The 25,564-nt window shown below is 45.3% G+C and overlaps 1 protein-coding gene across 2 annotated transcripts; it reads left to right on the top strand.

Annotated features, from left to right (window-relative positions):
* The first annotated feature begins 968 nt into the window (after nucleotides 1-968).
* LOC100144966 (serine/threonine-protein kinase SRPK1-like) lies at nucleotides 969-22,799 on the top strand. 2 transcript variants are annotated; one of them, XM_031899838.1, is made up of 12 exons: nucleotides 969-1,154; nucleotides 10,215-10,302; nucleotides 12,540-12,648; nucleotides 14,045-14,132; nucleotides 15,049-15,136; nucleotides 15,836-15,942; nucleotides 16,245-16,407; nucleotides 16,861-16,955; nucleotides 18,576-18,683; nucleotides 19,061-19,130; nucleotides 19,213-19,305; nucleotides 22,015-22,799. In XM_031899838.1, exons 2-12 carry the CDS (start codon nucleotides 10,254-10,256, stop codon nucleotides 22,197-22,199), a joined length of 1,155 nt encoding a protein of 384 aa, XP_031755698.1. In that variant the 5' UTR covers nucleotides 969-1,154; nucleotides 10,215-10,253; the 3' UTR covers nucleotides 22,200-22,799.
* The last annotated feature ends 2,765 nt before the right edge of the window (nucleotides 22,800-25,564 follow it).

The following is a 25,564-nucleotide window of genomic DNA, read 5'->3' as shown; positions in this document are numbered from 1 at the left end:
ATGATTAAGTACCATGTAGGTACGAAACGCGTAAGGCTTTGTAGCATTATGTGCAAGTTTAAATACATTTTTTTGTTTTTACTACAAACTTTTTTGAGCTACTATGTGACGTTTATTGGAGTTCCGGAGTGCCTGCATTTTTCATGTTTTGATTTTGTCTATGCAGTTGGTCAATTTTAAAACTCAGTTTAAAAAATTAGCAGCATTTTCCCCAGTCAGCCCTGGTGTAGCCGGTTATGACTGCAATCTACCCCCCAAATCCTGCCCACTGTCCTGCCCATGTCTCCAACTCTTATATTTCACAGTAGGGGGGAACATGATTCCTTATATTATACCAGTATCATTAAAAGAAACTGTTCTTGACAGATTTCACTGTTGCTCTTTGTCGCTGGGAATTGTAGTCCAGCAACAGCTGCAGAGATTACATTAGACACCCCCTGGTTTAAAGGTGAAGACACATGGAGCTACTTAGTAGCAGCTACTTGTCACTGCAGCTAAAATCCCCTGCCATAGATAATACTGAGAATTGCCTCTGCTAAAACACACATAGAGACAATATCAGTAAATGATCAGCATTGTCTATTTTAGTAGCTGTGACAAGTAGCTGCTACTAGTAGCTCTGTGTGTCTTCGCCCTATAACACAGTACAGTGGGGAGGATGCTGGGAGATAAAGTTCAGCCACCACTCGGGTCACACAAGGCTATTTAACTATTTATAAAACACCAAACATTCTCAATAGCTTGGGCAACAGTGCAACTGACATGGAAAAACAGGCCCTGGTCACAAGAGCTTGCAATCTATTAAAAATCAATTAAAAGGTTTTTCAGTGCGCTGAGCATGATCCATAGGATTCCGAGAGGGAGAAGCTCTGCCAAACAGGTGCAATGATAGGAAGAGCAGTAATCTGATCAGCAGCTGCCCCGCCACCATCCCCCCTTAGTGCAGCTTCAAGTGGGCCAAACTTGCCCTGCAACCGATGCCTCCTCCCTTCCCTCACTCTCCTTGTGGGTCGGGGGGAATCTCTCCACCCTCTGCCCTTCTGGGAACAACACGGATAATTCAGCCCATTCCATCTCTCCACTTGTGGGGACTTAATCACAAGGTGTAACTGGCGTACATGACTCCTGAACGGCTCCGCTCAGGCTGATTTAAGGCAAGTTCCATGCTGTTCTTTAATCTGAATGTATTAGAATCTGGGGGGGGGCACTGATATTTTGCTCTGGAAATAATCATTATATTTTTTATGTTTTCAAATATATATATTTACATTTTGTTTGCTTTGGACTTTAGCCTTTTCATTTAATTTGGTGTCAGTTGTATTTGAACTGGAGGGTCCATGTGTAACAAGGTTTGATTGGGCAGGGCTACAGCCAATAAAAACTGTGGAACATTTATGGGGGTTAGAATAACTTGTAGCCAATCAGAGCTCCAGACGATTTCCAGGGTTAGAGCAACCTGTTGTCAGAGCTTTCATAGAACTCAAGGCCTCTGTATTAAATGGGCATTTGCTGTACCAAAGAGCTGACATCCTTGCAGTTGAACATTGCTTAGTACCCGCATTATAGGGCACATTTGTATACACAAACTGATGCACAATATTTTACCCACAGTAAGTAACTTACACAGGTAGGCTGTGTCCACCGCACAATCATCTATCAACCCTGGGCAACTTTGCTTATGGGCAGTAACCCATAGCAACCAATCAGTGAGTGGCTTTTTTCAGCCAGCTGCAGGTAGAGCAATGTATGCAACAATTTGAGTGGTTGCTATGGATTACTGCCCACGGGTACATTTGCCCAGTGTTGATAAATGACCTGCATTAATATGGCCACAAATGAGTTTCTGGTTTGGTACCATGCGAGTTGCAATTCGTGCAATGTCCCCGGCTTTTGTGCTGCGATGGTGTCACTTCCCGATTGCGCTATTAATAATGGCGTTAGCATCCAATTCACTTGGCGCAAGTCGCTTACGGCTTTTGACTGTGGAATTAATAGCAGGTGGGGGTTTATTGTAGCGCCAGGATTCCATTAGGTCTCTATGTGCGTTTGTGTGCATTGACTGGGGTATCAGACTGCCCCCCCCAGTGTGGAGCTGCTACACCTCCATTCCCCCCCACCACATACCCAACTTTCCCCCTGTGGTCACAATGGGAGGGGTTGTTGTGCCGGTGCCTGCAGTTATGGGGGGGCTTTTCCCGGTGCCTCCCCAGTCCCACCCTGCTTGTGTGCAGTACTTTAGGGCAGATGGAGGGGCACATTGGCGCTCGCTGCAGGCTGCAAAGGAGCATGTATTTCTGAATAGCACTGATATGTACTTAATTCTTCTTCCAAATAAAACTTTGTCTTATACATTTATATCTTCTAAAAACGTGTAAGATTATTAATAAAATGCTGTACGCCGGGGGGGGGCTGGGAGGGCAGGGTTTGGCCCTAAATGCCACCGACAATCCAACTTCAGCGCATTGTGTAACTGGCTCTCGTGGTCGCGGGTATGTGCCCTGCTTGTGAAACCCACGGCTGTGTTTTTGTCCCACCCTGGCCTGATACATAAGGTTCTTATTGGCAAATCATCAGGACATCAGCTGCCCCCCCAACGGCCTGAAGCAATGAAGAGACTTCACATAAAGGGGAAATTCACGCGACTCAAATAAAATGTAACAGCACACCTCCCAACATTTGAAAAATGTAAATAGGGATAAAGAGAGAGAGAACATTTTTTGGGCATGTCCAATTTTATGACCACGCCCCCTAAATCTCACTCCCATTTTACAAAATCTGGCAGGTTATGTAAAGTCCGACCACATTTCTGGGGGTTTTGTTTTATCTGTTATTACAGTTTTGCTAATAAAGGTGACATTGCCCTTTAAGCTGCGAGTCTCAGTTCCCCCAAGAGACCTGTTTAGCTTATTAGTTACAATTGTATCTCAGTGCAGGGGGTGAGTATTCTGGGCTCTGCCAAAAGCTACTTATCTAATTAAGTTTGAGAAACTTTGTATCTTTTTTAGCATTCATTGCAGGAGATCAGGAAATGGGAAGGGAAATGGGGGACTTTTCAATAAGAATCTGGGACTGCGGGCTGAGCTGTTAATCCCACAATTCTCTGCTGTGGAGAACTTGTTACAGTTTGTAACATCAGTGTTTTAGTCCCTTCTCCCCTGCCAATATTTAAAATGATGTATGTATGAAACGTTTTGCAGCTGGATTTCAGCATATAAAAATGGTATTTATTCCTACTTTTTAAAGGAAAGATTACAGGGATAGGGATATTGAGGGTTTCTGTGTTGTGTGGGGCTCTTAAACAAATTTTGGTTGGGAAGCCAGAGTTCCCCTTAAATGCAACAGAAGTACAAGCTAGATAGCTGCAGGAATGTTACGAAATACTCAAAAATGGCTTGATTTCTGCACAGTAAGGCACCCCTTAAGGGCAAAAATGTAGATAAAAGATATAAAAGTCATATCATAATGTGTAACAATTACTAAATACAGTATCCAGGTTAGAAATATCATAAATATACATTCTGCCATGAAAGTAATTTAGATTGGGAACTAATGGGGTTATGTAATATAAGGTTTGCCCAGGAGCAGTAACCCATAGCAACTAATCAGCAGGTAGAACTTACTGATCACCTGTTTAAAAGCATACATCTTATTGGTTGCTATGGGTTACTGCTCCCGGGCAAAACTTAGAGCCTTTTCTTACATATAGGGGAAACATAATTGCAAATAGTAATTGCTTCCTAATTCCAGATGTTGAATAAATTGCATTTTAATAACTGTTCAAAATCATCAAACCACCAAACAATCTTTATGCGGTTCTGCCCTATAACGTCTGCCAATCTCCTATTGTCCTACTGACCTTGCCCGCTGTGCCCTACAGCCTCTCCTTTCCCACGGTCGCTGCCACTTGAAAGCTAAAATAAGCCTTAGCCCATAGGGAATGATATCAGTACAAAGTGACTGCGCGGCTCTCCTTTTGCACTCAATGAGCCGGTAACACAGCCTGTTCCCTTGGTACGGTTGGTTAGACTTAAGCTGGCCATACACGGGCAGATTCGCTCGCTTGGCGATGTCGCCAAGCGAGTGGATCTTCACCCGATATCCCCACCTACGGGTGGCGATATCGGGGAGGCATGTAGGCGAATTCGATCGTTTGGCCCTGGGGCCAAACGATCGAATTCTGCACGCGGCAATGGGGCAGTCCCTTGGACCGACTCGGCAGCTTATCCGCCCGTGTAGGGGCAAAAACGAGGGGCCTGGCCGACCGATATCTGGCCTGAAATTGGCCAGATATCGATCGGCCAGGTTAGAAAATCCAGTCGGATCGGGGACCGCATTGGCTCGTTGATGTGGTCCCTGAACCGACTGGGGGCCTTTAACCTGCTAGTTTGCAATTTACGGGAAAATAAACCAGACGAGAAGGTTTACTTTTGATTGGATCTGCAGTTCAAGGCCCCCATTGCCTGAAAGTAACTGCAGAAGACATTGGGTGAATACAGTGCAAGTTATTGGGCGTGTGATTTTGGGCACCTCTTAAAAAAAGCAGATCTCAAAGTGCCCCAGAAGTGGCCATGTTCATGTAAGACTAGCCTTATCCAAAAGGCTTAATAACATTTAACATTTACTATATTGCTGCTTGTGGAACCCTATGTCTGATTTCCCAAGAAAAGTGACCAGAAATGGCACCGAAAACTGAAATTTTAAGAAAAGAGAAAATGATGCCAATAAAACCTTGTGCCTTTGTGAGTCTCCTGGTGCATGCTGGGTACTAAAATCTCAGGGGGGTGCCTTGCATCATGGAGGCACAGGGTCGGACTGAGGTGTGTGATGCCCACCAGGGTTGCTCCCCCTTCTGGGGCCCCCACACTGCCAGCCCGCTCACCCATCACCAGCCCCTCCTCCCCACGCACACCTTATACTTACTCTTGCCACGATTGGGGGGAGAAGAGCAGTGGGGGAGCGACAGGGGAGGGCAGCTGGGGATTGGGTTTGGGTCAGTGGGGCCCATGAGAGTTGGGGCCCACTGGATTTGTTTTTTTCTGGTGTCTCGCTGGGCCAGTCCGACCCTGAAAGGCACATTGCAGAGAACAGCTCGGCCGCAGGAAAGATCTCCCACCCCAAAGACAGTCACCACTTGAACAGGGGCGAGACGCGTTCCTCACTTTTTTAAAGTGATACTATCGCCCCACAGTTTCCCAATCTTATAATACTTGTAAAAAATGCTACAGAGTTGATTGTTTTGCCTTACTAAGCTTTGTGATTATAATAATGTTACAGACTTGGACTCTGTAGTGATGCCTCAATGGGTTTCAGGCTCTCTAAATGTAAAAACAGAGCTAAAGTCTAGAGACCTGAGTACTGGGAGTCAGAGACCCTCCGACTGACAAACCCTAAATGCAGCCAAGGGACTTGGGGACCTTGCATTGGAATGTATTGCTCCTATACTGAACTGCACTGCTCCCTGGGCTTTTATAGGTAAAGCCCCCCTAACAACCAGACACTACTTTCAGGAGCAGGAATAGAAAGGCTAATCATAAAAATATATAAGACCAATTGAAAAGACGCATAGAATGTATATATCAGAGGGCTGTCCAACTGAACAGATTTGGCCCTACAAGAGATTTTTATGGCCCCCGTCATGCCCAAGACCTCTGTATATCTCATAATAGTCCAGTCCTCCATTATGTAAAATTGCAGATATCTGGGAAGACCTTGGACAGTACAGGTATGGGATCCCTTATCCAGAAAACTGTTATCCAGAAAGTTCAGAATTACAGAAAGGTCATCTCCCAAAGACTCCATTATAAGCAAAGAATTCTGAGTTTTAAAAATGATTCCCTTTTCTCTGTAATAATAAAACAGTACCTGTACTTGATCCCAACTAAGATATAATTACCCCTTATTGGGGCAGAACAGCCCTATTGGGTTTATTTCATGGTTAAATGATTCCCTTTTCTCTGTAATAATAAAACAGTACCTGTACTTGATCCCAACTAAGATATAATTACCCCTTATTGGGGGCAGAACAGCCCTATTGGGTTTATTTAATGGTTAAATGATTCCCTTTTCTCTGTAATAATAAAACAGTACCTGTACTTGATCCCAACTAAGATATAATTACCCCTTATTGGGGGCAAAACAGCCCTATTGGGTTTATTTAATGGTTAAATGATTCCCTTTTCTCTGTAATAATAAAACAGTACCTGTACTTGATCCCAACTAAGATATAATTACCCCTTATTGGGGGCAGAACAGCCCTATTGGGTTTATTTCATGGTTAAATGATTCCCTTTTCTCTGTAATAATAAAACAGTACCTGTACTTGATCCCAACTAAGATATAATTACCCCTTATTGGGGGCAGAACAGCCCTATTGGGTTTATTTAATGGTTAAATGATTCCCTTTTCTCTGTAATAATAAAACAGTACCTGTACTTGATCCCAACTAAGATATAATTACCCCTTATTGGGGGCAGAACAGCCCTATTGGGTTTATTTAATGGTTAAATGATTCCCCTTTCTCTGTAATAATAAAACAGTACCTGTACTTGATCCCAACTAAGATATAATTACCCCTTATTGGGAGCAGAACAGCCCTATTGGGTTTATTTCATGGTTAAATGATTCCCTTTTCTCTGTAATAATAAAACAGTACCTGACTTAAATTGTTGAGATCCAAATTACGGAAAGATCCCTTATCCGGAAAACCCCAGGTCCCGAGCACTCTGGATAACAGGTCCCATACCTGTACTGATATACAGCATACCCAAAACTAACATAAAGGTGAACTTCCTATTGGGTTTAATTAATGTTTCAAGACAAAGTATGGAGATCCAAATTACAGAAAGACCCCTTATCCAGAAAACCCCATGTCCCAAGCATTCTGACAGGTCCCTGTACTATATTATCTATTGAGTTTCAATAAGGAGTAGTGTCAGCCCAGCTGTGAACTACAACTTCCAGCAGCTACAGGGGCCGAGCTGAGGATTCTGGGAGATGTAGCTGCCAATCATCCATATCTGAGACAGTATCTGAGACCTGTGGGCAGTTGAGAAGGCTCATTAATTACCCCAGAAGAGATAATGAGCCGTGGGTGCAAGTGTGAGACTTATGAGGGCACATTCTACAGTTTCATGGGAATACTCCGGGTCACGCTGAGATTGTGCCACAAGATAAAATGTAACATTAGACGCCCCACTGTACGAGCTGGCACAGAGCGCTACCAAATGAGAGCGCTGACATCACACGCGGATTTGCAGGATACTAGATTGCTGTTTTGATCTCTCCGGATTAGAGTTAATATTTACCGATTAACCCAGCAAAATGCAAGCGGCCTTAAGTCATTTATAAGATAATCCGCAATCTGTGCAGTCTCACCGGCTAACATATGGATCAGCCTCAGCGGGCATCTCGTGGGCTTTGAAACTGACCTTGCAAAGGTCTTAGTATGGGCACAGCCAATGGGAACAGAGATCATTTTAACAGTAAGATATGTGACAGCAATTCATCCAGATGTAAGAACCTTTATTTAGATGCATGCTGCTGGCTGCAATGATTTCTGTGCTGCCATACAGTAATGTAAGGGTTAATGTGCCTCCTACTGTAAGAAGCTGTGAGTATACCATGTATTATAAGGGATAATGTACCCCCTACTGTAAATGATAAGGATATTAGCAGTCACTGAGGGGTTCTGTGCCCATATAAAGGCACAAGGCTGCAGGCTGAGTTATACAGGGAACTCTGAGTATCACTCATGTATTATAAGGGATAATGTACCCCCTACTGTAAATGATAAGGATATTAGCAGTCACTGAGGGGTTCTGTGCCCATATAAAGGCACAAGGCTGCAGGCTGAGTTATACAGGGAACTCTGAGTATCACTCATGTATTATAAGGGATAATGTACCCCCTACTGTAAATGATAAGGATATTAGCAGTCACTGTGGGGTTCTGTGACCATATAAAGGCACAAGGCTGCAGGCTGAGTTATACAGGGAACTCTGAGTATCACTCATGTATTATAAGGGATAATGTACCCCCTACTGTAAATGATAAGGATATTAGCAGTCACTGAGGGGTTCTGTGCCCATATAAAGGCACAAGGCTGCAGGCTGAGTTATACAGGGAACTCTGAGTATCACTCATGTATTATAAGGGATAATGTACCCCCTACTGTAAATGATAAGGATATTAGCAGTCACTGAGGGGTTCTGTGCCCATATAAAGGCACAAGGCTGCAGGCTGAGTTATACAGGGAACTCTGAGTATCACTCATGTATTATAAGGGATAATGTACCCCCTACTGTAAATGATAAGGATATTAGCAGTCACTGAGGGGTTCTGTGCCCATATAAAGGCACAAGGCTGCAGGCTGAGTTATACAGGGAACTCTGAGTATCACTCATGTATTATAAGGGATAATGTACCCCCTACTGTAAATGATAAGGATATTAGCACTCACTGAGGGGTTCTGTGCCCATATAAAGGCACAAGGCTACAGGCTGAGTTATACAGGGAACTCTGAGTATCACTCATGTATTATAAGGGATAATGTACCCCCTACTGTAAATGATAAGGATATTAGCAGTCACTGAGGGGTTCTGTGCCCATATAAAGGCACAAGGCTGCAGGCTGAGTTATACAGGGAACTCTGAGTATCACTCATGTATTATAAGGGATAAGTGGAACCCAACCTGATTATAATGCTGCACTGATCAGGCTGTTTGTGTCAATGGACACTGAGAGCTGTAGCAACAACTCTAGGGACTCAACCTGTGCAACAGTGATTATCAGCATCTTGTCCCACTGCCCCTCTCTCCTTACTGCCCCCCTGCTGCCTGCCTGCCCCTCTCTCCTTACTGCCCCACTGCTGCCTGCCTGCCCCTCTCTCCTTAATGCCCCCCTGCTGCCTGCCCCTCTCTCCTTACTGCCCCACTGCTGCCTGCCTGCCCCTCTCTCCTTACTGCCCCCCTGCTGCCTGCCCCTCTCTCCTTACTGCCCCACTGCTGCCTGCCTGCCCCTCTCTCCTTACTGCCCCACTGCTGCCTGCCCCTCTCTCCTTACTGCCCCACTGCTGCCTGCCTGCCCCTCTCTCCTTACTGCCCCACTGCTGCCTGCCTGCCCCTCTCTCCTTACTGCCCCCCTGCTGCCTGCCTGCCCCTCTCTCCTTACTGCCCCACTGCTGCCTGCCTGTCCCTCTCTCCTTACTGCCCCACTGCTGCCTGCCTGCCCCTCTCTCCTTACTGCCCCACTGCTGCCTGCCTGCCCCTCTCTCCTTACTGCCCCACTGCTGCCTGCCTGCCCCTCTCTCCTTACTGCCCCCCTGCTGCCTGCCTGTCCCTCTCTCCTTACTGCCCCCCTGCTGCCTGCCTGCCCCTCTCTCCTTACTGCCCCACTGCTGCCTGCCTGCCCCTCTCTCCTTACTGCCCCCCTGCTGCCTGCCTGTCCCTCTCTCCTTACTGCCCCCCTGCTGTCTGCCTGCCCCTCTCTCCTTACTGCCCCCCTGCTGCCTGCCTGCCCCTCTCTCCTTACTGCCCCCCTGCTGCCTGCCTGCCCCTCTCTCCTTACTGCCCCACTGCTGCTCTGGGCTGTGCTACAGCGCTATGTCTCCGGGGAAGGATAAAATACCTAATTAACTACTTATAAGAAATAAGAATTTTGTTACCCCCCACCCCTTAATTTTCTGCATTTGACATTGATGGATTGCCATGACAACGGGGTAATACCACACTGGGGCTCTGGCCTAACTAATATCATCTGATCGTTTATCTAATGAAATCCCCCATTCCCGGCGAGCGGTGCATGTATGAGACGCAGCACTATGTGAGACGTGCTGATTGCGCGTTTCTGTAAATCCCCGCTAATCTGCAGCGCTGAGCTCCCCGCAGCCAGCCTCCCCCTCCCCGCAGCACTGAGCCGGGCAGAGCCGGGACCGAGTCCAGCGTATGAGAAGCGTGTGGCTTTGGCATCAGTGGCTGCTCGTTAGCACTCTCCCTATTTAAACATGTGAGCCCCCCCCCCCCGGGGCCGGAGGAAATGCCAGGCCCATCTGCAGCCCTGGCACCCAGCTAACTTATCAACGACCTGAGCGCAGGGTGAAAGGGCTGGCGGGGACAGAGGGAAATGAGCACTCAGCGATGGTAAATACGGGCGCAAAGGGCAGAATGTCTCTGTGAGTCGCTAATTGCCGCCAGTAACAGATGGTTCCTTCCCTGCAGGGACAGGTATTCGGCTTCAAGTCCAAGAAATCTTTCGCTATGACGGATAAGGATGGGTGGCAGGAGGACCCCGCAGAATACTGCCCGGGTAAGTGCGCCCCTACAGGCCTGTATTGGGATAAAGGGGAAGGCATTTGTCATTGTATCAATCTTCTATTTACCACTGGAGTCAAGATAAATTACACTCTATGGGCATTGCAGTCAGACTATCAATATTAAGGTGGTCTTAGGGCAGAGTCTTGGGGACCATCACTTGGTCAGACAGCACAACTGGGGATCCTTCATACATTATGTTTAATATATACTGTATCTCAAGACTGTTATTGCTGTACAACTTATGGTGTCTCACTGACCTGCCTTGTGCTTGAAAGAAAACCTCTTTGTCCCACAATTATACAGTAGTGAATGCATGGCCACACGCCCAGACTGGCAATCTGTGGGTTCAGGCAAATGCCAGAGGGGCTGCTGTAAGATGCCATAGACAGTCACTATTTATTGGTCTGGGGGGGCTGTTTGGGGCTCTGTGTAGTTGAAATGCCAGGGTCTATGTTAAATCCGAGCGCTATTCAGAATGCCCATCATACTTCTAGGACCCCATTGTAGCAGGTCATGCCCTATACCCTGGAACCAGGACTCCTAACCTACCCTGACCCTACTCTCTGCCAGATTGCCTAGCTGCATGAAACACTGCCCCTCTGCACTTTTCCCTGATCTAAAAAGCAGAGCAGAGGGGTTGGCTGCCATGTCTGGGGGCCGGTGCCCAGGCTCCCTGGTGGTGATCACTAAGCATACATACTGGAAACTGTGGCATGGTCCTTCTTCAGCAAACCCCCACACCCCTTTGAAAGCATAACCCCCAACACAGGTCCCCCTTCCCAGGTAAATAAGTGCCCCCTAGAGCCTGCCCCTCGTCCCTGCTACCTAGTCTGAAAAAGCAGAGCATTGCAGTGGGGTTGGCAGCCGCCATATCTGGTTGCCGGGGCCCAGATTCCCCAGTGGTGATCACCAAGCAGGAGCATACAGACTGAAAGCCCAGTACAAGGCGCTACTCCCTGCCAGAATGGTCTCCTCCTTCTGCTTAAAGAACAAGGAAACCCTCATACTCCTTTGGAACAGTGACCCCCCCCCCACTCCAACTCTGGCCCCATCTCCCCAACTAAATGAAGCCCTTCCTCAAAGTCTCTACAGTCTTTTAAATGGGGTACGGGGGGGGGGGTTCTTGTCTTTCATATTTATTGCTTGCACTAAACTTTATGCACAACAGAAACACAGTGCTGAACAGGGAGCAAAAATAATAATAATAGTAATAATATAATAATGGTGATGACCTCCCATCCCCAACTGCCCCCCCTTACACAGTTTTTGTTGTTCAGTAAACACATGGAATGATGTCCAAGTTAGGGGGCAGGTACAGGCAGGGCTTTATGTGGGGGCCAGTGCCCAGGGTGGCAGTTTTGGGGTGTAGCTATATAGCTAAAATGGTTTAAAAGAAAGAAATTCCCCTATTTCACTAGCAGACACTTATGACTAAATCCAGTGGTTGAGCTGAGGGGGTACCCCAAGCAAGGGGGCAAGCTGAGCTCCTGTGCCTATAGCAGTGCCAGTCCTATCTGCTTTTATGTCATTTAGGTCTCAATTACTTTGCATTAGTACCGTGCATATGGCAGGCAACAGGCGATCAGGCCCAGACTGGGATTCAAAATATTCCTATGAATGTAAGTAATAAAGGGCAAGTAAATGACCCTGTGTGGTTGTAGCCACAGGGCTGCGTGTCCTCTGCTGAGCAAGTGCTTCCTGGCTACAAAAGGTCTCGTTGTTTCATAGGGAACCCACAAAGCTGCCGGGGAAGGAACAACCAGTAAAGCACAAGTAGTTAGTAAATTGCTGGGCTAATTCAACCTCTCCAGCTACAGACCACAGCACGAAGCAGACGCTCATATGCCCAGCTCCTGAGGGGGCAATTTATCAAACTACGGGCAACCTGCCACTGGAAAGTCATGCGTGAAATTAGCCTTCCTGCGCTATAAAAATAGAAAGTCTGCATCTTGCAGACAGAATGATCTTGCCATGTCCATGGCTGGGCTGAGGCTATGGAATGAAGCAAATATGGAACCCAGTTACCTGCATGGCTGCATTTGCCAAAAAGCAAGGAACATGGATACAATGGAGGGGAAGTGGTTTTTAAAAAAAAAGTATTACATTGTTTTCTTAAATTCAGATTTAAGATAAAGGGTAAGTGATCCTTGTTAGACAATCCCTGCAAAAAAGGACAAAATTGCAGTTGCCTCAGCAAAATGTTATTTTTCACCCCTCCCCTGTTTTTAGGTGGGTACCACCCAGTGCAAGCTGGAGATATGCTGAACAGAAGGTACCAAGCCATTCACAAGGTGGGATGGGGCTACTTCTCTACTGTTTGGCTGTGTCACGATTTACAGTAAGTACCACTGGCCTGTGTTTTCTCCATTAGTAATGTTATAGATGGTACTAGCCAGGCCTGGACTGGCAATCTGTGGGTCTGGCAAATGCCAGAGGGGCTGCTGTCATTGTTCATTGGGGTGGGGCTGGGGGGGTGCTGTTTGGGCCTCTGTGTACTTGGAATGTCAGGGCCTATTTTGAATCCCAGGCCAGACCCAGTACTAGCAAATAAGCGCCATACTGTTTTTTGGCTGTTGATAGCGTGGTTTTAACAGGACTATTGAATGTTCTAGCTCATCAGAAATAGTGTAAAATCCCCACCACCATGATCCAAGGGAGCTGCTGAGCTGAAATATAGAATTTATTGTAAAAAATATGTCGGCCCTAAATCTGCCTTATGTTGGTACAGGTATGGGATCCCTTATCCGGAAACGCATTATCCAGAAAGCTCCGAATTACGGAAAGCCTGTCTCCCATAGACCCAATTGTAATCAAATAATTCAGAGTTTTAAAACTGATTACCTTTTTCTCTGTAATAATAAAACAGTACCTTGTAATTGATCCCAACTAAGATATAATTACCCCTTATTGGGGCAGAACAGCCCTATTGGGTTTATTTAATGGTTAAATGATTCCCTTTTCTCTGTAATAATAAAACAGTACCTGTACTTGATCCCAACTAAGATATAATTACCCCTTATTGGGGGCAGAACAGCCCTATTGGGTTTATTTAATGGTTAAATGATTCCTTTTTCTCTGTAATAATAAAACAGTACCTTGTAATTGATCCCAACTAAGATTTGATTGAGCAAAAGAACATTTATAGGGCGGTCATTACAAAAAGACCAGTCAGAATTATTCAAGCAAAATCATAACAGGAAGACAAATTATCTGCGAAAAAGGAAATTATGTAGGCCTGTGGCATATATGAGGGGTCATTTACACCCACTAGCACCATCACAAGTCCTGCAAACTTCCCTGCAATAAATCCAGATAATTAAAGGGGAACTGAGACCCAACACAACTTACAACTTCGATACACAAATAAAATGTGCCTTCAGCCTGCCTCCTCCCAATCCCACAATTCCCTGCACACCTGATGTCAATAAGGAAAGGAACATCACAGTGCAGTGCATTGTGGGTTATGTAGTTCCTGCATGCTGCCTGTAAGCTGTGGGGAAGTTGTTACAATATGTAACATCAATGTTTTAGTCCCTCCTCCCCTGCCAGGATTTGAAATGATGCAGAAATAGAAGAACTGTTTTGCAGGCTGCTCCATTAAAGCAATTGGGAAGCCCCAGCAGATAAGCACAGGCAGCAGGTAGTCCATTAGGTGCCTTGCTGTATGTGTGTTCTGTATCCCATACAGGGATCTTGCATTGCCTAAGCTAATTACGCTCTCCTCTCTCTCTCAGGAAAAAGAAGAAGGTGGCAGTGAAAATTTCAAAAAGTGGCCGAAGGTTCAGTGAAGCTGCATTGGATGAAATCTCCATACTGAATTGTGTAGGGAAATCTATCTGTATATTATGTATAGAGCATGAAGGGTAGTCTGCATCCTCCACCAATTTCCTACTACGTAAAACCAAAGCAGCGCCTCTCTCAAAATCCCTATCATTGGAGCACTCAGAAAAGGGGTGTGGTTTGGTGTGTGACCAGAAAGTTCCCAATTGTCTATTTGGAATTACTGGAAGATTTGCTAATTAGTCCAGTTGGGGGTCAATAACCCAAGCCCATCAACTATTGTTATTGTCATTTTGTATTGCTTATTTTTCTATTCACTCCCTCTTCTATTCTTATTCAAGCCTCTGATTTAAATCAGTGCCTGGTTGCTAGGCTAATTTGGACCCTAGCAACCAGATAGTTGCTGAAATTCCAAGCTGGAGAGCTGCCAAACAAAATGATAAATCATTCAAAAATCACAAATAAAAAATGAAGACTAATTGCAAATATTGTCAGAATATCACTTTTTACATCATAATAATAGTTAATTCAAAGGTAAACAACCCCTTTACGAGCAAAAAATTGTCACTTTGAGTCATCCAGTTCCATTTTAACATGATGGGGGAGGTGTAAAATATTGTCTGGGTTATATTAATCACTAGATATATGCTGGAAAGGTCCATAACTCAAAATCTATTCCCTTACACTATAGTGTCTACTGGAGACAGGGGCATAAATACCTATACAGCAGACTCCATGGGGGCCCGGGTGAGTGGCGGGCCAGGACCACGGACCTGCTGTATTGTAGCCCCCCTCCCTGGCCCCTCTCTTGCCTTTAGAATAGCTGCGCAGTGCAGGGGCCCCTCAGAAGGGGGGGCCCAATGCAACCAAGTTACACTACTGGCTGGGAACTAACCTCACTCTGTGTATTTCCTTTTCCCCATAAACTGAAACTCATTTTATTTTCCATTCTTCTCAGGTAAACGGTGCACGGAAGAAAGAATCTCAAGGGGAGAATGTCATTCAGCTGCTGGATGACTTTAAATTGATTGGAGAAAACGGCCTTCATATCCGTCTGATGGTTTCTGAGCAAAACGCTTTTGCTATTCTGATTTTTTTTATGAGCTGCAGTTTACTCTGTACTTATCTCTATGACATAGAGGCACGCATATGGGTGGCACGTTGGGTCAGGGTCGGACTGGGCCACTCTTGTAGGCCCTGCAGCAAAAAAATCCAGTAGCACACTGAAGATGCAAGCCGTGAAAAAATTGTGTTTTATTTGCCCAAGTACATATAAACAAGCAATATGTACTTGGCCAAATAAAACACAATTTTTTCACGGCTTGCATCTTCAGTGTGCTACTGGATTTTTTTGCTGTTGGATATTGACCCCCATGCAAGGTGAGGTTCTTCCAGTATTTGCACCTGATACCCATTTGGGTAAGTTAACAGAGGGTTGAGCTCCCCAATACTGCTATTGCTACCCTTGTAGACCCTGGCGGCTCAGCCCCGACCCCTGCCGGTGCTCCCCCACCCGGTGATGGAACTCCAAATGTGACTTCTTATATCTTCATATTTACAACATAAGGTACATCATTTTGGAGTTTTAGTGAGTCATGTGACACAAAACACCATGTGTACGGATACATTTGTGTTATATTAATATAAAAGTTTGCATATCACTTAGACAATTATGTTACAAACCTTCTGCCGTCTTCTACATATACTTTGCTTACTTGTTTGCGTAATCCTTAACTCGGTTCCAAATGTGTGTCTGGTGTTTGAATTGCTGGGACCATCTCTCCTGCATCTAATGAGGAATCACGGCTCGGAAGGACTGCCTCTAACGTGTGTGCGCAGGGTTCTCCAGCAGGTAATACAAATAGATAGTGTCAGAATAGATCATTCAGGAGACCTAAAAATGATAAATCCCTAAAGAACCACCACAGCCGGTACTGAAGGCCATGATTACAGATCTCCAAGCCAAATTAGAGTGGGTAGTATTTGATGATGTCACTGACTCCTTGTTGGCCCTGTTGATATCAGTGATCATCAAATTGGTGGTAAACTATGAACCACGACATAAATTAGAGATCTTCTAGTCCAGCAAGACTTGACTAAGCCATGAGTGACAGCATTAAGAGTCCCCTCTAATCACTTATTAATTTGTTGAAGGTGCTGCAAGGTCTCAACTTCCTTCACAAGAGATGCCGAATTATCCACACCGACATCAAACCGGAAAACATCCTCGTGTGTGTGAAGGCAGACAATCTGCAGCAGTGCATGGCCGAAGCGACTATCTGGAGCCAGAATAAAGCTGGTGACCGTACAGAGCAAGGTAAGGGACATGAAGTTGGGCCATTAACAGTATGTTTATTCCACGCCCCTTCCGTATATTCAGACTGCTCTGTAGCTGATATCCCCAGCAGCTGGGGTCTAATGCAGTGATCCCCGACCAATGGCTTAGAAGCAACATGCTGTTCCCCAACCCCTTGGATGTTGCTCTCAGTGCCCCCAAACCAGGGAGTTATGTTTGAATTCCTGACTTGGGGGCAAGTTTTGGTTGAATAAAAACAAGATTTCCTACCAAATAAAGCCCCTGTAAGCTGATAGGGTGCATAGAGGCCCCTAATAGCCAATCACAGCCCTTATTTGGCTCCTCCATAAACTTTTATGGTGCTTGTGTTGCTCCCCAAGTTTTTTTACATTTGACTTTGGTTCCTGCTTAATTTATAAAGCCAATGTTGTCGCCATCTACCACACTGTCACTTTTTCCTTTAAACAACTTCAGGTGTTGATGTGAACTTCCTAACTCACCTGTTTGAGAGCGGAAATTCTGACATGCTGGGAGTGAAAATCGCAGACCTGGGCAGCAGTTGCTGGACCGTAAGCATGGCTATAGACTAGGCTGCATAGTTATGGCCTACAGAGCATGGATATGCACTAGTAAGCATGGCTGTAGACCTGGCAGCATGGCTAATGGGGGGGGGAAGTGACATATCCACGATTGGCTAATCGGCTCGTCAATTTTAAAGGGTCCTACCTGGACAGCCCTTGCGAAAACTGTGCTTTCCAGATCAGAACCGGACAGGTGGCAACCCTAAGGAAAGCATTTCTGTCCTTGCCTACAGGCAGCACGTTTCCCATTCAAATTCTGGGATATAGGGGCATTTTTACGAATGTGGTTCCCAGATTACAGCTGGCCTAGATTTTCTTGGTACCAGAGCCAGTAACTGTCTGATCTGAGGACAACAATTATTTACAGCCCTAGATATTATTTAGGGTAAGGACCCACGGATCAGTTCCCCCGAGATATTTCTCTGCTCTGCTCCGAAATGACTTTCCACCAGCAACAATAGGAGTCGTCGGTGCAAAGTTTCCTCCTGCAGCAACTTAGCACGACTTCAGAAAACTGAAGTGATGCGAATGGTTCCCACTGGTGACTCCTATTTTTGCTGGTGGAAAGCCATTTCAGAGTCGTTAGCTGCCTGAAATAGCAGAGATCTATTGTGGACGACTGAACCACTCCGTGGGTCCTTGTCCTTATACTATGGCTTGTGTTCTGACAATGTGTGCATGTATCTTTAATGTTGTACCACAAAGGGTAGCTGAGAGGCTAGGGGCATAACACTACTTGCTCACAGCAAACAATGGAACGTAACACTACGTTACTGCAAGAAGCTACTAAACTCCTAGGGGCAAGGTCAGACTGGGGGGGTGCAGGGCCCACTGGGGCTCCCACCCCAGTGGTCATGCAGGTGCCCCCGCCGGCCGCGTCCCTTAACCCCCCCCCCGCAGGGGCCCCCTAACCCCCCGCAGTATCCCCCACCCGACGTCCTCCCCTGAGCGCACGTAAATTTAACGCATCAGGGGAGGAACGGTTGGGCAGGGGGAGCGCCAGCAAGGGTCGGGTCTGGCCCGCCGGGGCCCACCAGGATTTTTCCCGGTGTCCCGGCAGCCCAGTCCAACCCTGCCTAGGGGAGAAATTCACAAAAGTGTAGGTAATTACACAGTTCTTAATGTGTTGGTCGCCACATTGTAAAAATGTTGTAAGCACGACAAATTCACTAAAGGTATCTAATAGTTTTATGGATTTGTCATAATGTCTCTATTGCACTGTGAAAATCTGTGCGGCAAAAAATGTTCTCTAGATAGACTTAAAACAAATTAACCTTTTTCCCATTTCCCCCCATCATTTTTGTTAATTTTAGCATGAAAAATGTCTGCAAAAATTTTTATTATTACGACTAATTCTCAAAAAGGTTGTACATATGACACAAAATAGCCACGCCCACTCTTGAACAAATTTTTTAAAAATTGTTGGTAGAGGTGGAAAAATCATAGAAGAGTGGTCTTTGAATAAGTGGCACAAATATGACATTTTTGTGACAAAAGCCTTAACTGGGGGGGGGGGGGGCTGTCGACCACAGTAATGGTAACTTGCTAGTTTATCAGCATAATCCTTTTCCCTTTTGCTTTTTCTTATTGTTATAATCCCTGTTGCAGTATAAAGCCTTTTCGGAGGAAATCCAAACCCAGCAGTACAGGGCACTGGAGGTTCTTTTGGGCTCAACCTATAGCACTCCTGTGGATATATGGAGCACTGCGTGTATGGTAGGTCCCACAGTGTGTATGTAAATATGCATTTATATAACGCTACTAACTGTATGCACACACCACTGTATTTCAGAACAAACTGGTCATTACAATAATAAATACAAAATACAGTTCCATTAAAGATAAAGAGCTGATGGGGTTATGTAATATAAGGTTTGCCCAGGTGCAGTAACCCATAGCAACCGATCAGCAGATCTTACTGGTCATCTGTTTAAAAGCAAACATTTTATTGGTTGCTATGGGTTGCTGCTCATAGGCAAACTAGCAAACTGCCTGCCGGTTGTAGTCCAACCTTGCCTTGGAGGGTTGTGGGTGTCCAACCAATAAGCAGTAGATTATAAGTAGTAAGGCACTGTATTTCTTTTACCCTACAGGCATTTGAAATGGCCACGTCATACTATCTGTTTGAGCCCCACGCTGGAAAAACCTTCACCAGAGAAGATGGTAGGCTTCCACTAGATAACTTAGGGAGCCGATAGAAGTCTGTAACACCCTGTAAGTCATGTCTCCCTCTCACTGTCTTTAGATCACATCGCCTGCATCATGGAACTGCTGGGTCGCATCCCACCCAAAGTTATTTCTTCTGGGAGGAAGTCCCCTGCATTCTTCAATAAGCAAGGTATAAAGCAAATGGCCTGGAATCATTGCATATACATTATAGCACCATCATTGTGGTCCAACACATAAACCCAAAAACGTTAATTCCCACAGTGCTTTGCGTGCCTCTTCACAGTTGCAGTAATCATCACCTTACATTTGGGGGGCATTCATATTGCATATTGCTGTCTTCCTGGTGCCAGGGCACGTGGTTGATTGGATAGACAAATTATTTGGTGGGGATGGGCACTAAGGACAAAATTAATGGTAGGTGGAGGACCTTAAAGAGTGAGTTCAGGGATCTAGGCTCTAAGATTAAGGAAAGGTCCTCCAATGTCATTTTTTTCTGAAGTTCTGATAGGTCAGTATGGGTCTGTATGTGAGGGCATAGATAGGTCAGTATGGGTCTGTATGTGAGGGGATAGATAGGTCAGTATGGGTCTGTATGTGAGTGTATATATAGGTCAGTGTGGGTCTGTATGTGAGTGTATAGATAGGTCAGTGTGGGTCTGTATGTGAGTGGATAGATAGGTCAGTATGGGTCTGTATGTGAGGGGATAGATAGGTCAGTATGGGTCTGTATGTGAGTGTATATATAGGTCAGTGTGGGTCTGTATGTGAGTGGATAGATAGGTCAGTGTGGGTCTGTATGTGAGTGGATAGGTCAGTGTGGGTCTGTATGTGAGTGGATAGATAGGTCAGTGTGGGTCTGTATGTGAGTGGATAGATAGGTCAGTATGGGTCTGTATGTGAGTGTATAGATAGGTCAGTGTGGGTCTGTATGTGAGTGGATAGATAGGTCAGTGTGGGTCTGTATGTGAGTGGATAGATAGGTCAGTGTGGGTCTGTATGTGAGTGTATAGATAGGTCAGTGTGGGTCTGTATGTGAGTGGATAGGTAGGTCAGTATGGGTCTGTATGTGAGTGGATAGATAGGTCAGTGTGGGTCTGTATGTGAGTGTATAGATAGGTCAGTGTGGGTCTGTATGTGAGTGGATAGATAGGTCAGTGTGGGTCTGTATGTGAGTGGATAGATAGGTCAGTGTGGGTCTGTATGTGAGTGGATAGGTCAGTGTGGGTCTGTATGTGAGTGGATAGATAGGTCAGTGTGGGTCTGTATGTGAGTGGATAGGTAGGTCAGTATGGGTCTGTATGTGAGTGGATAGATAGGTCAGTGTGGGTCTGTATGTGAGTGTATAGATAGGTCAGTGTGGGTCTGTATGTGAGTGGATAGATAGGTCAGTGTGGGTCTGTATGTGAGTGGATAGATAGGTCAGTGTGGGTCTGTATGTGAGTGGATAGGTCAGTATGGGTCTGTATGTGAGTGGATAGATAGGTCAGTATGGGTCTGTATGTGAGTGGATAGATAGGTCAGTATGGGTCTGTATGTGAGTGGATAGATAGGTTAGTGTGGGTCTGTATGTGAGTGGATAGATAGGTCAGTGTGGGTCTGTATGTGAGTGGATAGATAGGTCAGTATGGGTCTGTATGTGAGTGGATAGATAGGTCAGTGTGGGTCTGTATGTGAGTGGATAGATAGGTCAGTGTGGGTCTGTATGTGAGTGGATAGATAGGTCAGTGTGGGTCTGTATGTGAGTGGATAGATAGGTCAGTGTGGGTCTGTATGTGAGTGGATAGGTCAGTGTGGGTCTGTATGTGAGTGGATAGGTCAGTGTGGGTCTGTATGTGAGTGGATAGGTCAGTGTGGGTCTGTATGTGAGTGGATAGGTCAGTGTGGGTCTGTATGTGAGTGGATAGGTCAGTATGGGTCTGTATGTGAGTGGATAGGTCAGTGTGGGTCTGTATGTGAGTGGATAGGTCAGTGTGGGTCTGTATGTGAGTGGATAGGTCAGTGTGGGTCTGTATGTGAGTGGATAGATGGGTCAGTATGGGTCTGTATGTGAGTGGATAGATAGGTCAGTATGGGTCTGTATGTGAGTGGATAGGTCAGTGTGGGTCTGTATGTGAGTGGATAGGTCAGTGTGGGTCTGTATGTGAGTGGATAGGTCAGTGTGGGTCTGTATGTGAGTGGATAGATGGGTCAGTATGGGTCCGTATGTGAGTGGATAGATAGGTCAGTGTGGGTCTGTATGTGAGTGGGTAGATAGGTCAGTGTGGGTCTGTATGTGAGTGGATAGATAGGTCAGTGTGGGTCTGTATGTGAGTGGGTAGATAGGTCAGTGTGGGTCTGTATGTGAGTGGGTAGATAGGTCAGTGTGGGTCTGTATGTGAGTGGATAGATAGGTCAGTGTGGGTCTGTATGTGAGTGGATAGATAGGTCAGTGTGGGTCTGTATGTGAGTGGGTAGATAGGTCAGTATGGGTCTGTATGTGAGTGGATAGATAGGTCAGTGTGGGTCTGTATGTGAGTGGATAGGTCAGTATGGGTCTGTATGTGAGTGGATAGGTCAGTATGGGTCTGTATGTGAGTGGATAGATAGGTCAGTGTGGGTCTGTATGTGAGTGTATAGATAGGTCAGTGTGGGTCTGTATGTGAGTGGATAGGTCAGTGTGGGTCTGTATGTGAGTGGATAGATAGGTCAGTATGGGTCTGTATGTGAGTGGATAGATAGCTCAGGTCCCAGTTTCCATAGTCAAAACCAGCAGTGCAGAGAAGGCAAAGGCACTGATAGATACTGCATTCAACAGCAATTACATTTATAATGAATTTTGCAATGATGAATGAATGCATATTATAAGGATATTTACAGTCCTGTTCATTCTGCCCCATAGGGGATCTGCTACGTATCCCTCAGCTGTACCCCTGTGGGCTTTACGACACCCTCGTCAGACGGCACAGATGGCAGAAGAACGAAGCCCTTACATTTGCCAGTTTTCTCCTGCCAATGCTGGAATATGTCAGTGAAAAAAGGGCAACGGCGGAAACGTGTCTCCAACACCCGTGGCTCCAGTGCTGAGAGCGAGAGACTGTGTGTTTATAGGAATCACTCTTTACCTCGGATGTGGATCTCTCTGCTAGAATAGCACGTACTTTAGATGCACCACGTGTTATTCTAGCCTAGGAATGCCAGGATGGTGATTTCCCAGCATGCTTAGCAGCCAGCGCCATCAGTAGCAGGATGCCATGCAGAAAGGACATCAGAACTGTAGAAAGCACAGTGTAAAATGGGCTTCCCCTAGGTGCATTGCCGCTAACCATCAGTTCATGGAAATTAGAATTTGTAATATAGGATTTAGAAGATTTTTTTCTCCCACATTTGCTTGACTTGGTTGAACTTGATGGACTCAGATCTTGTGTCAGCCTTGCCCACTATGTTGCTATGTATCAAATACACTCTTGTAACCTGGAAGAACCCTATTTTCCATTAAATAAAAAAAAGTATATTCTCACCACATATTATCTGCACGCTTACAGCACCAGGAATCGTCGCTTCCATAGTAATAGCACGGACTGCGCCTTCTCAATAGATCAATGTGTTGATCACTGCGTCAATAACTCCATGCATTAAACTGAATCTGCAATAAATTATCTAAGGGGATGTAAACCCAAGCATAAACATTTCCAGTATCCATTCATTACATATTTTCAGTGGTTTGTAGATGTACTTGAAAGCACCATCTGTCTGTCCCTTTCTATTCTCTGCCCCGCTAGATCTAACTTTTGAAACCATGTAGCAGAAGCCAGTTGAGCCTGTGAAGCATGTAAGGCTGGTCCTGCTTCATTGTTTCAAGAGACAGAACTATCTGTGCATAAAGGGACACAGATTCTGTCAGGGCCGGATTTAACTTCACGGCGCCCCGAGGCCGCCCCCCCCCCCCACGAGTGCGCATGCGCAATCGCGCGGCGCACTCTTCCCCTGAGTGCGCATGCGCGATCAATGCGCAATTGCACATTTAAACTCCCATATGGAGCAGTGGGGAGAGGTCCCGACTGCTCCGTATGGGAGCCAAATTTAAAAAATTCTGTTGCGGCGGGGCGGCATGCCGCCCCTAAACTTGTGCCGCCCTAGGCCCAGGCCTTTGTGGCCTTTCCATAAATCCAGGCCTGGATTCTGTTTTCAATAGCAATTACCTTTGTAAATAACTTTAAAGGGGAACTAAAGCTTAGAAAAATAGTTTAGGATACATGGTATGTTTTGGGCTTCTGTACCAGCCAGAGGCACCAACAGCCCTTTAGCAGGGAAGATCTGTGCCCCCAAAGATGCCTCAGTAGCCCCCCCATCTTTTTTTCTGCTGATTCACTGCTCTGTGCCACTGGCACTTGCCTGAGCTTAGGAACCGACTCACAATATACTGTATATATAGAATATAAATGGCACACTATACTGTATATATAGAATATAAATGGCACACTATACTGTATATATAGAATATAAATGGCACACTATACTGTATATATAGAATATAAATGGCACAATATACTGTATATATAGACTATAAATGGCACACTATACTGTATATATAGAATATAAATGGCACACTATACTGTATATATAGACTATAAATGGCACACTATACTGTATATATAGAATATAAATGGCACACTATACTGTATATATAGAATATAAATGGCACACTATACTGTATATATAGAATATAAATGTCACAATATACTGTATATATAGAATATAAATGTCACACTATACTGTATATATAGAATATAAATGGCACAATATACTGTATATATAGAATATAAATGTCACACTATACTGTATATATAGAATATAAATGTCACAATATAAGTCTGATTAATAATTAAAGAAGACCTGTCATCCTAGGAAATAATTACAAATCCTTTCTCTATCATGTTAGTTGAGCAAACTAAACTAATGATAATTAAAAATCCGAGATGTCAATCATATATTGTCTGCTCCACCTCTATGCCTCAGGCATAAAGGCGGGGCAGGCAATATATGATTGACAGTTTAGATTTTTAAACATATTTAATACAGAGATGGATGATCTAAAAAAAAAAAAAGAGGTTTTTAAGTTTGGGTGACAGGTCCACTTTAAATGCTAAGCACATTTCCCTTAACCCCAGGATCCAAAGGGCCCCTTAAGGGAAAAATATAGGTAAAAGCTAAGACATACTATATTCTGTCACAATCTGTATATACTGTATATTCTTGGTCCACACACAGATCTTCAGCTTTTAGTCCCACTGAAGGCTGTCAGGAAGATTTCAAGACTTTTTTTTACAATGCTTATGGAAGTTGGTGGAAATATTTTGGAACCAGAATTTACATCCTGTGGCTAGTTGGTACATGGGGTACTGCAGTTAGGAAAATGGGGCAAAGCAGCAGTGTGCAGGGTTTGAACAGATTATGGGAGGGTTTGGCATAATGGGGCATAGTTGGGATGGATCAGGGACAGAGAGATTTTTTTTTAATTAATTGTGGCTCCATTCTACTCAGGGGGCTCAGTTGAAAAACAGGCCAATATTTGCCCTGCTAACTTAGTACTGTGTTGCTGGTCCTAAGTGGGGCTGTACATGTACTGTTTCAAAAATAAATCAGAAGCCATGATTCCACACAGTCAGACTGGATTTCCCAGTGCTTTTTGATTAGACCAGTCTTCCATTTCTGAACCAGCTGTTCCTGTACTACATGAGAATATAAATTTTGGGGTTTTTTTTTTTGGAAATATCTGACCTTTCCTTTCCATTATATGCCTTGTTGGAAAGCAGGTAGAACCAGGGGCAGTAGATGTTTTTGGTTGGTGTGGCCAGGAGGGGGTGGATTTACGGCGCATGTAGCACGCCTCCGAAACTGTTGGACATGCCCACTTTTTGTGGCCAAAGAGAGCCCCCCTAAAGTCCACCCGCACCCGAGCTGCCTAACATACAGGCCCGGATTTGTGGAAAGGCCACAAAGGCCCGGGCCTAGGGCGGCATGCCGCCCCGCCGCAACAGAATTTTTAAATTTGGCTCCCATACGGAGCAGTCGGGACTTCTCCCCACTGCTCCGTATGCGCACTTAGGGGGAGAGGGCGCCGCGCGATTGCGTATGCGCACTCATGGGGGGGGGGCGGGGGCGGCCTCGGGGCGCCGCGAACTTAAATCCGGCCCTGCTAACATTAGGTCTATTGCTACACATCTGACCAATTTCAGTCACCGCAACTGGTGTGTTTTTCACACAGCAACTTACCACCCATCTGTCTTCGTCCTTAGCACCTACACAGGTTGTGTGTCAAACAAAATATAAAAAAATGTAATACAAATCTATGGTGAAAAAACCATTAGCGGGACCCCATGAGCAAAAGGTACAACATTCACTAAAGCAGACTTGTTTTAGGAAACATTATTAACTTTCTGTTGGGAAAA

This window comes from Xenopus tropicalis, chromosome 4 (assembly GCF_000004195.4).
Source record: "Xenopus tropicalis strain Nigerian chromosome 4, UCB_Xtro_10.0, whole genome shotgun sequence".
Taxonomy (NCBI): domain Eukaryota; kingdom Metazoa; phylum Chordata; class Amphibia; order Anura; family Pipidae; genus Xenopus; species Xenopus tropicalis.
This window is presented reverse-complemented; position numbering and strand designations above follow the sequence as displayed.

Bases quoted from the DNA above. Each gene is read 5' to 3' on its own strand.
- LOC100144966 (XM_031899838.1), top strand. From the start codon at position 10,254: ATGACGGATAAGGATGGGTGGCAGGAGGACCCCGCAGAATACTGCCCG. The intron at 16,956-18,575 runs GTAAGCATGGCT...TCCCTGTTGCAG, and splicing joins TGGGCAGCAGTTGCTGGACC to TATAAAGCCTTTTCGGAGGA. The intron at 18,684-19,060 runs GTAGGTCCCACA...TTTACCCTACAG, and splicing joins TATGGAGCACTGCGTGTATG to GCATTTGAAATGGCCACGTC.